Raw genomic sequence first — 18,169 nt, 5'->3', positions numbered from 1 at the left:
ATTGCATTCTGAACAAAACTGAGTTCAACCTCATTGTCGTAAATCAAGATAAGAAACACTTTAGCTTCTACCTACAGAATTCAAGAGCTTTTTTATGTGATATAACGGTTTAAGAGGTTAGGTGATTTTTTCCCCCAACAACTAAACTGAAGGTAAAATGCTACTGTTGAAATAAAAGAACTTCTAAGAGGTTGAAAGAGCTCAACTCTTCTAGAAATCTGTTACTTTATACGCAAATTGGTAGAGTTGGTGTTCCTGCATCTTTAAACAGGATCACTGTTACACAGAGATCAGGAAACGTGCTATAAACAGAAGTATTTATTGCAATAAAGGCCAATAACCCATGTGAGTCACTAGCCCACACAGGGAAATAGGTTTGCAGGAACTCGGTAACTCCTTGGAGAAGGTTTAGAGCTGCGCCTCAGGTGCCTCATCAAAAAAACAGAGTTGAACTAAAGGACATTGGCGATCCCTTCCAGATTCCAACTTTTCTTTTTCTACTAATGGTTCTATTTCTTAATCAATCATACACAAAACTTTCCTTTTTTTTTACCACTTTGACCACCATGTCAATTTTGGGATGTCCCTGTATTTGGTCTTTGCTCTATGTTCTAAATTTCAGGTACCTCATACGTAAGTTCAAGCATCAGTTGCCTCGGCCATCTTTTCCTCTAATCAACATCCAGTGCATTCACCAGACCCTACACACCTGAAAAGATGGACTGCCTCATAAAGTGGTTTCCCATTCCACTGCCTAACAGATAAAAGCCAGACTCCAAAATCTCAAGGTTCTTTATTATGTGGCCTCACTCTACTTGATTCATGGGTATATATTAGATGCATTTTATGTCAATTATAAAACATCAAAAAAAACAAAAATTTAAGAAGAAAACAGTCAATCTCTCCTTTGGCAAAAATAGCCACTATTTTCATTCAATAAACTTTCCCTTCAATGGCTTCCCATTTACAAATAGGTGAAAATAAAATTGCATAAATACAGAACTTTTTGTCTTACTCTTGTCATTTGTTTAGAAAATACTTTTTCATATTTCTCTATAACCTTATTTTCTAATGGCTACAAAATATTCCAGCATATCAATCAGGGTCTCCACTAGTGCATTTGGGACCTTGCTGTGAAGCAGAAAAAGGCATATCTTCTGGGAAGAATTAGCAAAAGACTGTCCTTCAGGGTACAACTTACATAACGACATGCGGACACCCTGATGTTAAAACAGTACATTTACTGGGGGAAAAAAATCATCCTGAGAATAAACAAGCAGGATAACACAGTGCAGAAGGTGAGGTCGGGCAACCTGACTTCAAATCCTACCTCCATACTGTGTTTGGTTCCAGACAAGTTGCTTAACCACTAGAAGCTTCAGTTTCCTCATAGGGATGGTAATAACAGCTACCTCATAGAGCCATCGTGAGCAGGAAGTCACAGAAGGCCCTTAGAACAGTACCTGGCACACAGTGGACACTCAATAAAAGTTTCTTTCCCCAATAAAAATTATGCCAATGCTATCTATATCTTTGTCCCCATTTTTAAATACTTTACAAAATTACTCCCAAGAAAAACATTGCCAGGAATGAGATTACTGTGTTGAAATGTATAAACAAAGATCTAAATTTGAAATCTTCATCTCTTCATGTAAATCCATTAAGTATGTAGGAGGTAAATAGTCAGATGATGACTATTAATGAAGTGCCATTCCATTAAGATAATAATCTCAGGAAAAACAGGAAATTCGTTCTAGGGCATCTTAGGAAAAAATACAAATAGGCATTAATACCTTAAGAAAACGTAGGTCTTGGTTCTTTACCACAGCGGGAAGGGTCAATGGGGGTGACCTCCAAGGCCTTTCCAGCTTTGTATGTCTATGACCAAGCTCTCCATCAGACAGCCCTCCACCCCCAACACAAAGCTTCTGTCCTGGAAAGGACAGGTTCTTCCCTCTTTCCCCAACATGCCTGATCTTTGAGGCAAGATTTTGCCCATCTTAAGCTCTTTCACTTCACCTCCACCTGGAGCAGCCTTTCCTCACCCTGAGGATCACCTTGGCCATCACCCAAATTCCCAGTCTAAATCTGACCTCTTCCTCCAGGCTCTGAGCGCGCCATCCCTTTCTTTAAAAACTCAGAACATTTATTTACAGTCTATGTCACTGCTTATTTAAATCTAATGGCATTAACCATGACGTTCTTAAAAATCAAAAATTGCTTCCTCTTGCACCTGAATTAATGTAACTTTTGTCTTCAAAAATCTAGTGTGCACATATATGCATATATAGATCATCTAATTTAGCTAGATCTGCAGCAACTTTTTATTTATTTATTTTATTAAGGTTATAAAAGTTAACATCCTTGTGAAATTACAGTTGTACATCATTATTAGTCATGTTGTAGGTACACCACTTCACCCCTAGTGCCCTCCCCCCACCCCCCATTCCCCTGGCAACCACCGATCAGTTCTCTTTGTCCATATGTTAACTACCACCTATGAGTGGAGTCATACCAAGTTCGTATTTCTCTGTCTGGCTTATTTCACTCAACATAATACTCTCAAGGTCTATCCATGTTGTTGTGAATGGGACAACTTTGTTCAGATCTGCAGCAACTTTAACAGAAAGCTGTCTTAACTGAAGGCACACGAGGCTCTCAGCTTACAAGACAGTACAATCCAGGTTCCTACTACATCAATATCAACATTTGAACCGCTGGCCAAGCCGACAAATTTATGATAATACAGAATCTAATGGTTAATATAACTCAAGGTGAATGTGACATCATAAAATGCTTAATAATCTATTTTAAATAGTTAAAAAAATAAAGTCTGAATACAAAGAGGAGAGTGTGCATCAACATTAGAATTTTGTTTAAAAACAGAGCATTTTTCCTTGTTTTCTTTAATCAAGCCCCATTTATAAAGTGTTCTAAATTTCTTTAACTCTCATTTCTTCTTCCAAGTTTAACCAACCCTTTTTGCCAAGCGATATAGGACAAGATTACGGAGTCTACCTTATTATCTGGAGATTAAGATGAGGGAACTAAAATCTGAATTTGGATATAGAAGACATAGTCTAATCACATAAAGCTATCAGAATAAATCATTTCTATAGAACACGAATTAATATCCTTTCTTTTAAAAAAGAAATGTACTATTCGTAAAAACGCAATACACCTCGAAGGTTTGGATTCTTAAAATGAGGGATCATAATATGATAACAGAGTGTATCAGTTTAAAAGGCAGTGGGCTTTATCCCAGTACAGGGTGATGGCACTAAGCCATGAGGTTATCATATTATAACATGGAGAGCAGTTGTGATTCCCTGCCACCATGCGCTAGGAGCTCTCTTGGGTGTCATTTTCACCCGTGACTTACGAGATTTTCCGGTTTGAAGCCTCATCATCAGTGTGTAAAATGAAGCTGCTCCAGAGGCAACAGGGAGAGAAGCAGCTCTGTTGGCATTTGAACTGAAGATACTCAGGCAGAGAAACCAATCTGGTGGTGGTGTAAGAGATGAATGGAACCAAAGGAAGAGGAGACAGTAGCACAAGAAAGCACAAAGTGGAGGTAGAGAAGACAATCAGAAATGAGATGACAGAATGAAAAAGAAGGGCAACAAAAACAAAGCCAAAAAGTGAAAGAAGTGTGGGAAGCAGAGAAAGGGGAGAGAGGAAGGAGGAGGAAGAGAAAAAAAATGTAAACAATCGTTGGGTATATGAAAAGCAACATGTACCATATGCCTGTACTTCTGACTGCTCTTTTTATAAGTCACAGATGCTATCAAATGACCAAATACAGAATAAGAATCCAGGCACAAATCCATGAACCACAAAGGCTGGAATATTATTGATATACATTGTTTAAAAACAAAAACAAAAACTTAAGATTCAGGTCAACAAGCAGCATGAAAGTTACTGCCATATTGATTTTCTTGAGTTACTAGAACCCATGAGGGAGAGTCAAAGGAAACTCAAATGTTCCATTCCTGAGCTTGAAACTGTTCAAACACAAAATAGAAGAACGTGATGTTGGTTTCTTAGTTGGTCATCTTCAAGCACGCTTGCCAACCAGAAATGTCATATGGTCTTGAGTTCCTCAGAATAGTATTTCCATCCTATCTATCTCTATACTTTTCATCTACTTTTCCAATCTAAAATGAATTCTGGCAGGATCTACCTTGAGCCAGTGGTGAAGCAAATCAGGCTGGACATTGACGTCCCCGTACCATGCCTTCCAGGGTCCAGGATTACAACTCTCCTTGGACCCAGGATGTTTCCCATATTTTCCAAACTCTTCCACTCTAATCAGAAACAATGTGCTCCTAAAGAACAGTGTTCAATAATTCAAAAATAGGCATAATTAACTATTAATCAGAAAAATGAATCCTTGTTAAGGTGGTAGCTGGCCAATATGATCCTTTCCAGGTATGAAATGATGGCAAAGCAAATTAAAATGAACTTTGTCAATTAAATCCCTTACATATAATTATAGTTATACTAATGGTAAGAATTTCCATGAGTACCAAGGAGATTAGGGAACTCTTCAGGCACAGTGGCCTTTCTTCAACTTCCAAATCAGCCCACATAGTTTCCTGTCCACATGTAAAGCTGATGCAGACTAGCAGATTATATAGACCTTGGCCTATTGGAAATACCATGAGATGAACTGAAACACTGCTCGTCATCATTATTGAATCATTCTAAACCCACTAATATTGCCGGCATTTCCAAACAAGGGAAATCTGAATAGTTGATTGGAACCATCACATTCAAACATCGAATTCTTCAGCAGAACTGAACTTCATTAGAGAGACTTTAACTTTCCATGACCAAAACCCGTGCCAAAGGGACAAGAGGTAACTAAAAGCCATCAAATAAATATGAAAGGTCTGAAAGCCACACATTCACTGACTACAACCTGTCACATGGATTCTACTACAATGACTCAATGCCGATGGTGATTGTAAATACTGACAGGAAAAACGTCCACTTGACAAATCAAGCCCCAAATAAGTCAGAGAAATTTTTCAAGCTACAAAGAATGAGCAACATTTGAGAATGAGGGGCTTATTAGTAAATTTTTATTAAGCTCCTGGAACATAGAAACCTTCATGAATTTGCTGGAGACGATCCCTCTACCTTGAGAGACAGGAGTTTTGATTTACCCTCCCATGTATATTAATTCTAAGTAGAGTACCTGAAAAATTATAGAAACTCAAAAATATTTTACAGTGCATGAATGATTGCAGGCATGAGTAAATGTACAGTCTCAGTGATATTATACCCATTAGTGGTACAGGTGGTTAGCACCCATCCTCCCTTCGCATGGTGGTATTTCAGCCAGGAAAGTCTAGAGAAAGAATCCTTAGAAGGAAATAGAAGGTTGGCAATTGAGCACATCTAACCAAAGAAACACTGATTAAAGGCATCTCATTAATAACAATGATCACTCTAGCATCCCACGCCTGAGACTAAGAACATATCCCACAGCACACTATCGCTGGAGGGAGGGAGGGGAGGAGCAAGGTCTGAAAAGCAACAAGGAGTTCTTGAGATGCTCACACCTCAACGTGCTGCCTCTACCCAGGAAACAGAGCCTAAATCACGATGCCAGCATCTCCCTGGTTTCAGAAACTTATCTGCCTATGGGGACTACTCTTTTGTATCATTTGGCAGCAGAATTTTCTCTTTCTCTGATGAACGAAGGTGTGGTGTTCCCGAAAGTTAATAAAAGCTATAGAGTATTGCCCGAGTGATGACCCTTTCACTTGGAATCACTGGAAATGCAAGTGCTGGGTGGCAAGATCCAGCAATACAGGGCCCAGGGTCATCAACAGAAGCGAGAGACCCTGTTGTCCCATGTATCCTACCAACTTTGCTCCCTCCTTATCAAAGGAACTCACCGCAGTGCAGAATGTCTTCCCGAGCGGGATACACTGTTGCCCACGGGGGAGGGCAGGTTGCTCCCTCTGTGCAGGTCCTCAATGGACCTACTCCAGGGCTTAGATTTGTCCACCGAGCTCTCCACAGTGCTTTCCACACTCTCAAAGTCAAAACTAAAACAAAAGAGAAACGCCACTGAAGACTTAAAAATTCACATTCACACAAATACATGGATGTGCATAACCTGCTCCTTCCTATTATACCTCTGCACCTTAATACGGGTAGTCTTTGCAAACAAAGAAAACTAAAAAGGAAACACAAAAGAATTTCCACAGACCCAGTGTTAGCTTTGAAAACACAGAATGAGAATTACTGGGCCAGGCAAAAGAATAGTTGAGTAACAGCAAAAACTAAATCATGATGTATTATTTGTATTTTACTGTAAGGCTTGCTAACTTACCAATTGCTAACATTGCTATGATGGAAGGGGAAAAAAAGATCTTACAGCTGTCTTCATTTTGCTTTAACAAGTCAATATGTTAGGCTTATACTAATTTATTCCTACCCATCAATTTTCACTGAGCATTTTCTCCTAGCGTGTTGGCAAGTGTACTTTTCCAACCATATGTGATACATTACTCGCAAAGTTATGGATTTGCTTTGATTTTGGAATCTCTTCCCTATGTGGTGCTCTTTAAAGTAGGACTGTTGTTTCTCTGACATTTTTTGAGGTTATTACTCATGTTAACCATGTTAGAATAAATGGCAAGTTGCTCATTCTTGTATAATTTTAGGATCAAAGTTTTTAAACAGACAGGCCTTTGTGTTCTAGACACTTTTTCCCCTCCCAAAGACAGTAGCTCTGCTTTCTCAAAAAAATATTTTATCAATTGTTTCTACCCATAGTTCCACCGAGCAACACCTGATCGGACAGAGAATAAACAGTAGGCAGCTCTAACTGATATCATCTGGAAGATTTCGGAGGCCATCACAGAAGAAACAGCAACAATACATATTGGAAATAACAAGTGTGACTTTTCATAAAAGGATGATCGCCAAAATAAAATATTTGGTTAGAACAGTCATCTGTAAACTAGGTGATGCTCTCCACCTCGTAGATACTAATCCAGGTGGCAGAGACTGATCCAGGTATAAAGTCATGGAGTGGGGCTGACAATTTATGGGTCATACCTCAGGATGCAGGAAGCAGTGCTGAGCAGAAAAGAGGTAGAACTGAGTAATCAAATAGATCCTTAAGTACTAAAAATAGAAGCCTACAACTGATGTCTGAGAAGGTAAGCCAAGGGGGCATCCCGAGATCACTCATGTCAGGACCACGTGCACCAAGTCAGTCTGCAGCCCTCAAATCGTCCAGCTATTCAGCACTCTTATGTTCCTCTCCTCTCGTCCCCTAGTCTCACACGGCAGAAAAAGGGAACTCCTTAGTGAAAGCCCCTTACAAGGGATGGAGCATGAACCTGTGGTTTCACATTACACAGGCCAGGAATTGTCACACGCCAAGGAATACTAAGAAATTTTTCAGCCCATTAGTTTCAAGAAAGAACATAAATTATGTATTTATATATAATTTTCATCGAATTAAAACAAAACAAAACCAAAACTAATAAACAAAGAATGTAAAGCGAATGCCAAAAATAAAAAGGAGAAAATTAGGAAATAAAGCACTGAGTTCTGTTCTTTTGTTGGGTTTGATCTTACACCATAGACTTGACGAATTCCCTTATAATAGCCACTTTTTCCTGTAGGTCTTATGTGAGGGTACATTTGGGAAAGCTAGTTCTCAAGCCCTGCGATGCAGGTAAAGGGTTAGGATAAATGGTAAAAAAGGGTAAAGAGTTATATAATACATAGCATGCCATTCATTTCCTTTATTTCTGAAGTTACTTAGCCCTTCCTTAATTTCATAAATATTCCTCCAGATTTTAAAAGCATCAGGAGAGTAACATTATTCTGTTTTGTCATATAATATGAAGTGTGAGAGAGATTAGCAGTTTTTGACGTAATGGAGATAGATAAGAAACCACCTTTGGAAGAGTATGCTATAAAAACCAGGATTATAGTTCACACGATAATTTCTCAGGAAGATAAGAACTTGTCTGTTGGTTTTTCTCATTCTATTCCATATGATATACAAGAGTTATCAAAACTGAAACCCATCAAGCCAGTTTCAGTTAATACTTGAGTTTCTGCATCTACAAGGCAGAAATAATTATAGCTTTCTCCTCACACATTCTCAAGGAAGCGATGAGGATTATGAGATAACATCTGGTTGGGTCTTAAGACTGTTTTGGAGTGAGGCAATATAAAAAAAACAAATTATTGCTTTTAAAAAAAAGAGTTGAGGGGAAAAAAACACCACCTGGGCCGAAATGTCTTCCAGTAAAATTAAAAATACAATATTATTTCCTCAATCTGTGTGTGTGAGAGTATATCTGTGGATAGTGAAATATTTTTTGATTAAAGAGGAAATGTGAAGAGAATGTCTCATTCAAATGTATGCTTTTCATTCCTGTTGTAAATCTTTCTAGGAGCCTCGCAAATGGGAAATTTTATGAATTAACAAAAACAAGGTTAAATAAGTTGATCTTTTTCCTGCTCTGTCCTGGTTTTTCCCCATTCATCTTACAAAAGGGGAATCAAAATAATAGAAGTACATACAAAATAAAAAGGGAAAGGCCCCCGTTTGCCCCACCCTCCAGTCCCACTATGCCTGGTATCAATTTCCACAATCATTTCCTCTGTATTTACTAGCACATACAAATATATATATATATATATATATAATTTTTTAAAATAAAAAGGAAGCCATTTTCTGTATCTTGCTTTCTTCACTCAACAACACATCATATACATCCCTCAATAACTGCTAGATTATTCTACCATATGGATATATGTAACTTGAGCACTAAAGAAAGTACTTCTTTTTAAAATAAGGACTCTTCTAAGGGTGATTTTTACTCCCCTGTTTCATTTCTGCCTTCAAAGCATTTCTAATACCAATTATGTGATTGGCTTTTAGTTACTCAAATAAAAACAAACCTCCTTGAACCTTACCACATCTGCTTCAGCGTTTCTTCCCTCAGTGCAGTGTATAATTTTACCACAAGTTGCATCTTCTGTGACCACATAAAATTCAAAAGCAAACAAGCCGAGTTTTACTTACGTGACTGCATACTGAGCAAACGACAGATATTCCACTAGAACATCAAGACCTTTGTTTTCTTCATTCAGAAACTCTCTGACCCATCTGTTGAAAAATAAAAAAATATTGAAGAGGTTCATCACATGCTGTGCCATGAAGGGACACAGGGAAAACTTTCGTTTTTCTACCAGCAACATTCACTGCCTGAAGGGAAATACGGAATGAGGCCTAGACGCTATCACATGAAGTGATACGGCAACTGAGAAAACGACAACATTTCAACGCCCAAGAATAAGGGACAAAAGGTACACGTGTGCCTTCCTTGCGTTTTACTACTTAGGAGACTTCAGAGAATCTATATGAAACCTTCTAAAAAAGGAACTTGCTAAATGTACTTTTTCCACCACAATTGATACACAGCCCACTTGTTAAAAGAGCCAAGGCTGCACAAGGAACGAGGCAGGCTGGGGACATGACAACATCACCACTGAAATCCAGGCATGATTCCAAATCCACGTTCGGCTCCTTCTTGGCACACTAAGCTGCAGGAAACACTAAACTAGCCAATGAGAGACCCGTGTTTACAGGCTTCTGGAAACTCAATAGGCATAATGATTTGCTCAATTTTTTCCATGAATGTTAAAAACCTTTTAAAAAGTTGCAGGCACTGCCTGTCATCATCAAAGCCAAGATGTAACAAATATCATATTTTTTGAAATTCATTTAAAAATAATACCATCTTACATTTGAACGGTGGGTCTGAATGCAGTTCACTGAGAATTTTTTCACATTTTTATTTGCCCTTCATAATAACTCCTAGTGATGAAGAAGAGTAATCCAACAGAACCTTCAGGTACTGAGCATAAACACCTATTACCCCACATTACAGATTTCCTCCAGGGCACTCATTTTCAAAGAATGTGTGACACCTGATTAAGCCTTCACTAGGTTTGAAACTCCAACAAATAATAAGTAAAAAGGTCTGCTACTATCACGGTAGTCTATTTTGAGATCCATCTGCCAAATGCATTCCAAAATGGTTGCCTTCTTCCATGAACACCAAGCCAACGAGGTCCACTAGCTATGGACATGAGAACTACTGTGGAAGCCACTTTTGAGAGCTATAAGAACAACAGTGGAACAATCAGTCCTGTGTCTGTCCTTAAGGATGCACAGCCCCCATGAGGTCTTCATCTTAAAAGAGGGAAAAAATCTGAAAAATATCAGGATGACTGTTTTTTAATTGTTTTTGAGAGTTTCTCCTTTGTTTTCTGTTTTATCCTCAAGCTCATTCTTTCTTCGTAATCGCTAGGATATAAACTCAGGTCTGCAGGTAGTTCCAGGAGGCAGCAAGGTAGGAAAAGTAGGCAGCTTGCCTTGTATTTCCCCCATAGGCCTCAGGCAGGCTATCACAAACATAAACACTTAACACAGACACATGGAAGCATGTAACATTTCATCTAAAAGAGACCTAGGGTGGCAACATTGGCAAAGAAAATACTACCCGTTAGGCCTCACAAAGTGGCTTTGTTATGAGAGCTAAGCAGAACTAACACGGCTGGCTACTGGTCAAGACTGAAGTTTCATTTCAAAACCACCACATACACAATCTCATGGCATCTGCTTCTAGATACTTATTTTCATTTGATTTATTTTAATTACTCCCTATGTGGCTAGGTCTCAGGAGACAGTGGACATTTTTAAGTGCTGGTAACTGGAAGCTTAGAAATAGTGAAAGAAATTTTTTTTTTCCTTTTTTAACTGGTAGGAGACTAAAGAGAGGCTAGAACTCACTATGAAAATCAGACGACCAGCTGCTCTTAAAATTGAAGCCCCTTGCTTTTTCGCAACGGGTTTGCCGCCAGAACACAGGTGTCGTGAAAACCACCGCAAAATCTAAGCCAAAATGGGGAAGGAAAAGACTCATATCAACATTGTCGTCATTGGACACGTCGATTCGGGCAAGTCCACCACGACTGGCCACCTGATCTACAAGTGCGGTGGGATCGACAAAAGAACCATTGAGAAATTCGAGAAGGAGGCTGCTGAGATGGGAAAGGGCTCCTTCAAGTACGCCTGGGTCTTGGATAAACTGAAAGCTGAACGTGAGCGTTGTATCACCATTGATATCTCCCTGTGGAAATTCGAGACCAGCAAGTATTATGTGACCATCATTGATGCCCCCGGACAGAGAGACTTCATCAAAAACATGATTACAGGCACGTCTCAGGCTGACTGTGCTGTCCTGATTGTCGCTGCTGGTGTTGGTGAATTTGAAGCAGGTATCTCCAAGAATGGGCAGACCCGTGAGCATGCCCTTCTGGCTTACACACTGGGTGTGAAACAACTAATTGTTGGTGTTAACAAAATGGATTCCACTGAGCCACCCTACAGCCAGAAGAGATATGAGGAAATCGTTAAGGAAGTCAGCACCTACATTAAGAAAATTGGCTACAACCCAGACACAGTTGCATTTGTGCCAATTTCTGGTTGGAATGGTGACAACATGCTGGAGCCAAGTGCTAATATGCCTTGGTTCAAGGGATGGAAAGTCACCCGTAAAGATGGCAATGCCAGTGGAACTACGCTGCTTGAAGCTCTGGATTGCATCCTGCCACCAACTCGTCCAACTGATAAGCCCTTGCGTCTGCCCCTCCAGGACGTCTACAAAATTGATGGTATCGGTACTGTCCCTGTGGGCCCAGTGGAGACTGGTGTTTTGAAACCTGGCATGGTGGTCACCTTTGCTCCAGTCAATGGTACAACTGAAGTAAAGTCTGTTGAAATGCATCATGAAGCTTTGAGCAAAGCTCTTCCTGGGGACAACGTGGGCTTCAACGTCAAGAACGTGTCCGTCAAAGATGTTCGCCGTGGCAATGTGGCTGGTGACAGCAAAAATGATCCACCAATGGAAGCAGCTGGCTTCACAGCTCAGGTGATTATCCTGAACCATCCAGGCCAAATCAGTGCTGGGTATGCACCTGTGCTGGATTGTCACACAGCTCACATTGCTTGCAAGTTTGCTGAGCTGAAGGAGAAGATTGATCGTCGTTCTGGAAAGAAGCTGGAAGATGGCCCCAAATTCTTGAAATCTGGTGATGCTGCCATCGTTGATATGGTTCCTGGCAAGCCCATGTGTGTTGAGAGCTTTTCTGACTATCCTCCTCTGGGCCGTTTTGCTGTTCGTGACATGAGACAGATGGTTGCTGTGGGTGTCATCAAAGCAGTGGACAAGAAAGCAGCTGGAGCTGGCAAGGTCACCAAGTCTGCCCAGAAGGCTCAGAAGGCTAAATGAATAGTATCCCCAATACCTGCCACCCCAGTCTTAATCAGTGGTGGAACGGTCTCAGAACTGTTTGTCTCAATTGGCCATTTAAGTTTAATAGTAAAAGACTGGTTAATGATAACAATGCATCGTAAAACCTTCAGAAGGAAAGGAGAATGTTTTGTGGACCATTTGGTTTTTTGTGTGGCAGTTTTAAGTTATTAGTTTTTAAAATCAGTACTTTTTAATGGAAACAACTTGACCAAAAATCTGTCACAGAATTTTGAGACCCATTAAAACAAAGTTTAATGAGAAGAGAAAAAAAAAAAAAATTGAAGCCCCTTGGCCTCTCTGAGGGCCTTTGCATTGGCCTGGCCTCGGGGCTCTGCTGCACGATTCAATCTGGCCCTTGGTGGTGGGTGAGCAGCAGGAATCCCCAGAGCTGGGCATCGGGGGTCTCTTTAATATGCAATGTCACCACAGGGCCCAGATTTTTCAGGGCAGCCTCAGTTTCAAATATTCTATCTCAGTGGCCCATAAGAACACTCTAATTTAGGAACTGAGGAAAAACAGCCACTGTAGCTCCTTCTGGCTGATTTTCCACACACTGCCTCTAAAAAGCAGAGATGGTCCAGGTCACCCTGAGGACTTGTCATTGTCTCAACCACCAGCACCTGACAGAGTTGAGCCACACACTGGATAGGAGGCAAGTAACTCACTGATAAGAAAATGAAAAAATAAAGAGGAAAGAAGGAAGAAATGGTAGGAAATTGCCAAGCACAGCCAGAGCTACAATTCTCAACTCAAAAGGCAAAAATGTATAGATTGTGATACAAGGACAAAGGCCATGAATTGGCTGCTCTTACTTTAATTCAACACCCTTAATGCCTCTGCCCTCACTTGCTGACTTGGAGCGAAAGTGCCTTAAAAGACAATTTTCAAAGTCAAAGGCAGGAACCAGCTGCTCAGTTCCTAACAAGTGGGCTAGAGCATAAAATGTCCTGCCTCTGAGAGGTTTAATTTCATGCAGTTAACCTCTTTTCTAAGCTACAAGATCCTCCCTGGGTCTTTGATCTGGCCCAGATCCTTAGGTGACTCAGGAAAGAATAAGACATAAATCCATCATGGTTGACTACCTTACCCCCTTTGTCAAATGATATCAGGTTAGTAAAGTCATCTCAGCAAAAAGGCTATGGATTATAAGAAAAAAACAGGCTTCACGCTTTCTCCTGTCCTCTCATCCCTGTCCTTTCCCCCCTTGGGATATTTTGTATGGGAGGGAACAGAAGTGAGAGGGAACTTCTGTGGAAATGAACGAACAGGAAAAGAAAACAGGGAAAGATGAAAAAAAGACAACTTTCAAAGCAGTATCTTGAATCTAAAGGCATAAAAAAATATGAATGCCCCATTGTGCAGATTTATGTATATGATCATGCAATGACATATCATAAATTTAGTGTTCCCACAGTAAATTTCCATTTTCACCTCTGTGCATGCTACGCGCACTTTTTTATATATTGCCAATATGCAAACAGTTTCAAATTGGGTGATTATAGGTTTTGAAAAGTAGAATTATTTCTGCCTCTGACAGCATGCATCACTTACTGAGACCCTCACGGATTCAATGTAATTACCATACGTTGAAATTTGAATTTAGGCAAATTTCAAATCAGCTGCTTAGGAGCTGGAAGAGACAGTGATAATGAAAAATAGCTCTGGAAAATATCTTATTCAAAGAACGGATCTCACTGCAGATGTCAACAGTTACTGTTTTCTTGTAGACAGGTCACAGCTTTGTTTCAGAGTTGCTGTTGTTTTCTCCCTGCCCCCAGATCTTAGAACCTCATTGTTCTCATCTAGAAAATGACTCAAGGGACATTTCTGGCTTTAAATTTCTAAAGTCAAACACAGCAGATCCAAGATACACAAAATAAAGGGTCAAATGGTGAATTCCCTCTGCCAGTCTCCTTTAGCGAGTTGCTACAGACATACGATGGAAGTGCAGTTGCTAAAAATCATAAGAAGAGAAAAAACGTAAGCATCACCCAGATTCACCACTGGCCACCAAATCTCTCCCAGGAGACAGTGTCACAAATTGGTTCTCAGAATGTAGCCCACACACCACCAGGGGTCCCTGAGACCCTTTCAGGGGTTTCTGACGTTAAAACTATTTTCATAAAAATATTAAGACAGTAGTTGCTTTTGTTACTGTGCTGACACTTGCACTGACATAAAAAAGAAATCCGGAAAAAACTGCCGCCACTCAAGAATACACCTATTTACTGTATTCTTCACGCCACTCACTCGGGAGGTAAAAAAAAAAAAAAAAAAAAAAGTCAGCTTCCCTTAAAACCGCCCTTAGTGAAACAATAAAAATTACTGATTTTATTAAAGCTTGCTCCTTGAGTATACCTCTAATTTTGTGTGTGACAAAATGGCACGCCCTCCACAAGCACTTCTGCTGCACACCTAGGTGCCACGGTTGCCTGGAGGAGAAGCACTTGTGCAGCTGTTTGAGTTGCAAACTCAACTAGACACTTTTTTTTACATAGAATGTAAAATGACTGACAAACTGTGGTTATTCCGTCTTGGGCATTTAGCAGATATTTTCTCAAAAGCGAATGAAGTCAGCCTGTTGTTTTGAGGAAAACGACTGACAGTATTTGTTGTCAGTGATAAAATTTGAGCTTTCAAACAAAAAAACCTTAATTTTGGAACACATGAATTCACCACCATGAGCTTGACAGCTTCCCAATACTTAAAGTATATTCTGATGAGCCTGGTGATTATTAACAAATGTGAATGTTTTTATACGGTAGAATAAAATGTGTCGATGCTTGAAAGATCAGAATAACTGAGGGAAACAGTATTTTCCAAACGATCAATTCACGATGTTACAAAATTACACACGGGTAAAAGGATCCATTCAAAGTGTAAGACAGCACAAGAGATTTTAGTATAACAGAGCACAAAAGCTCATTGATATGGTTTCAGATTCCGCTTCCCAACTAACTTTAAGAAATTACATTTTCTTGAACCTTGGTGTAGTATCAAAGAAGAATATCCACGATTATCTGCAAAAGTTATTTAAAATACTCCTTTTGCCAAGTGCGTATCAGTGTAAGGCCAAGTTTTCTTCATATACGTCAACCAAAACAGCATATGACAACTGACTGAATGCAGACAAAGAAATGAGAATTCAGCTGCCTTTCAGGAACAAGACATTAAAGAGATTCGTGAACATGTAAACCAACGCCACATTTGTCACTAATTTTTCTTGACTTTAGGAAAGTTATTTTTTATGAAAAGTGTTATTTGTGCTATATGTTATTCTGTATTTACATATTTACATTTATTAAACATTAAATCTTATTAAATAAGCATATTTAAAATTCGTCAGTTTAAATTTCCAGTATAGTCAACATTAATAGATAAAACCCACATAAATAAATGCTTATGGGGGTTCAAAATAAGAGAATAAAGGAGTCGTAAAATAAAAAAATTTGAGGGGCTGGCCTGGTGGCACAGTGGTTAAGTTTGCACATTCCACTTCAGTGGCCTGGGGTTCGCGGTTCAGTTCGCCGCTTGACAAGCCATGCTGTGGTAGGCATCCCACATATAAAGTAGGGGAAGATGGGCATGGATGTTAGCTCAGGGCCAGTCTTCCTCAGCAAAAAGAGGAGGATCGGCAGCAGATGTTAGCTCAGGGCTAATCTTCCTCAAAAAAAAAAAAAAACACCAAATTTGAGAACTGCTGGTTTTATAACAGGCTTTAGATTTGGACATATCTAAGTTTGAATCTCAGTAATTTGAGCTGTATGGGCTTGAGGAAGATACTTAATAGCTGACTCTCAGTTTCCTCATCTGTAAACCAGAGGTTCAGAGGTAAAGGGTGGTAATAAAAAGATCTTGTATGAAGTAAACACATTTAACACGGCTAAGATGGTGCTTAATAAATGACAAAATGATTAGGATCTTGAGAATTTCCTAAAAGCACCATCTAAGATTGAATTAACCATAGGGTAGCTTGATGCACATGCATACCATACATGTTGTATACCTCTTAACACCAGCCTTGGTTATTCTCTCTTTCCTCTTTTGGCCTGGCCCAACCAGCACTACTGCAGAAAGAAGCCAGGCAGTCCAGGAGGAACGATGTCACTAAGCAACTCCTCAGTTCCTTCCCCTTTCTAGAAACCTACTCTTCTCCCTGCCAACTTGTATATTCTTCCCGCAACCTCACATCCCTTGTCTCTACCCCCACAATGAGATAAAGTGAAATGAGCGTCTTTCAGAATCTCTATGACCTTGCACTCAGGATAAAAAGTAATCTTCTATCATCATAGGGAGTTTTACTAAAATAAATTACCTCCAAGAAGAGATAGCCTACAACTCAGTTCCATGGAATAAAGCCCATAAATCTATCCAGCTCACCACCATCACCGCCACTTGAATTTTATCACCCTGACATCCAAAACATCATGACATCTGCCTACTCATGCTGCCCGGCCAATGCGTTCTAACAATACTTGGCTCCTTTCAAGGGTATTTCAAGTCATTTCAAGGGCTTGGATAAGTCATAATCCAATTCTTCTGTATTATTATAGTTCCTAAGAGTAAGTGAATGAGATTATTTCTAGTCCAATTCTCATTTCAATTTGGCTCAAAGAAAATTAATTTTCTTTCTCAGAAGATTACTGCATTTATAGAGTTTCAGGCTTATATCAAAACTCAGAACAAACCCTTTGATTGACAAAGCTGTAGCCTGGAATGTTATCTCAGCAAAGCCCCAGATCTTAACCTTGAAATGCAAGCATGTGTCAAGAATAATTTTTTGAGGACGAGTAGATTTTAAATGTAATTCTTCCTTTTGATTTCTGGGAATCACAATCTCTTAGGTGTCAGGGTCATTTTAGACATAAAAGATAACATTCTCTGTATGGAATTCCTTAGGGATATATTACATAATGTTGCTGAATTATTATTAGATATAATATTATTTTCAACAAGCATAACAACAAACAACAGCTATCACATATCGAGTCATTACTATGTATTAAACCCTACGTTAGGTCTTTTATAAGTTATCTCATTTAATTCTTACAACATTCCTACAGGGTATTATTATCCTCATTTGATAGATGAGAAGTTAACTTAGCTCACATGGTAAGTGCAGAGCGCTTATGTAACTAACTAAGGTCAAATAACTAATAAGAGGGCGTGGCAAAAATCTGAACGAAAATCTTTCTTTCCATAAGGCAAATGGGCACCCAATTACCTTTCTATTATTGTGCCTCAAAGAGTATAATAAAACCTATGGATCCCATATCTAACACCTTGCATTCCAAGAATTCCTCACTGTAGTAATTAATTGTTTTCACATTATTGAGTAACTCTTCAGAAAATTTCCAAATAAGTGAGGTCAAGCCAGTTAGTTTCCATAATAAAGAGTCTAGCTCAGGCTTAGGTTTTCAAGACAGGCAAGAAAGGTCAAAATCCTGGTATGTGGTTTCATTCCCTGTAAGATTATTCTCATAATCGTTTGCATACAACCAGACAATGCACCTCCATGAATTTTTCTGCTGCTAAAGACAAAGCTTTTAGAGTGTCTCACATAGTGATAGGCAAGGGAAAACTTCAGCTGGTAAAGATGAAAGAAATGTAAGAATCTTTCAACATGCCTATAGCATCCTAAACAATAAACCACTCCAATTGCTTGCAGATTTGCACTGGCATCAACCCAACCAGGATTCTTCTATTCAGCATACTTTGTATTGGACATGATCGTCTTGCTTTGGTATTTGATGGTCAATTTCACATTATTTCAGCAATGCTTCAAGAAATGCTTTTCG

At 39.3% G+C, this 18,169-nt stretch overlaps 1 protein-coding gene and 1 pseudogene across 27 annotated transcripts in view; one reads left to right on the top strand and one right to left on the bottom strand.

Annotated features, from left to right (window-relative positions):
• FMNL2 (formin like 2) overlaps nucleotides 1-18,169 on the bottom strand; it is a 294,810-nt gene that overhangs the window by 77,300 nt on the left and 199,341 nt on the right. For 11 of the 27 annotated variants that reach the window (XR_011528358.1, XR_011528359.1, XR_011528360.1 and 8 more), the window contains exons 5-7: nucleotides 9,074-9,157; nucleotides 5,910-6,062; nucleotides 3,383-3,502 (exon numbers count right to left, since the gene is read on the bottom strand). Coding sequence is in view for 22 of the 27 variants with exons in the window: in XM_070579779.1 (XP_070435880.1) it covers nucleotides 3,383-3,502; nucleotides 5,910-6,062; nucleotides 9,074-9,157 (357 nt within the window). In the remaining 5 variants the exon portion in view is untranslated. The remainder of the gene's footprint in view (nucleotides 1-3,382; nucleotides 3,503-5,909; nucleotides 6,063-9,073; nucleotides 9,158-18,169) is intronic. The other 16 variants (XR_011528361.1, XR_011528362.1, XM_070579787.1 and 13 more) reach the window with 2 other exon arrangements.
• Nucleotides 9,526-12,598, top strand: LOC139076609 (elongation factor 1-alpha 1 pseudogene; annotated as a pseudogene).

The sequence above is a fragment of the Equus przewalskii genome, chromosome 17 (assembly GCF_037783145.1).
Source record: "Equus przewalskii isolate Varuska chromosome 17, EquPr2, whole genome shotgun sequence".
NCBI classification, from domain to species: Eukaryota; Metazoa; Chordata; class Mammalia; order Perissodactyla; family Equidae; genus Equus; species Equus przewalskii.
The sequence above is the reverse complement of the archived record's forward strand: the minus strand, read 5'-3'. Positions and strand labels throughout refer to the sequence as shown.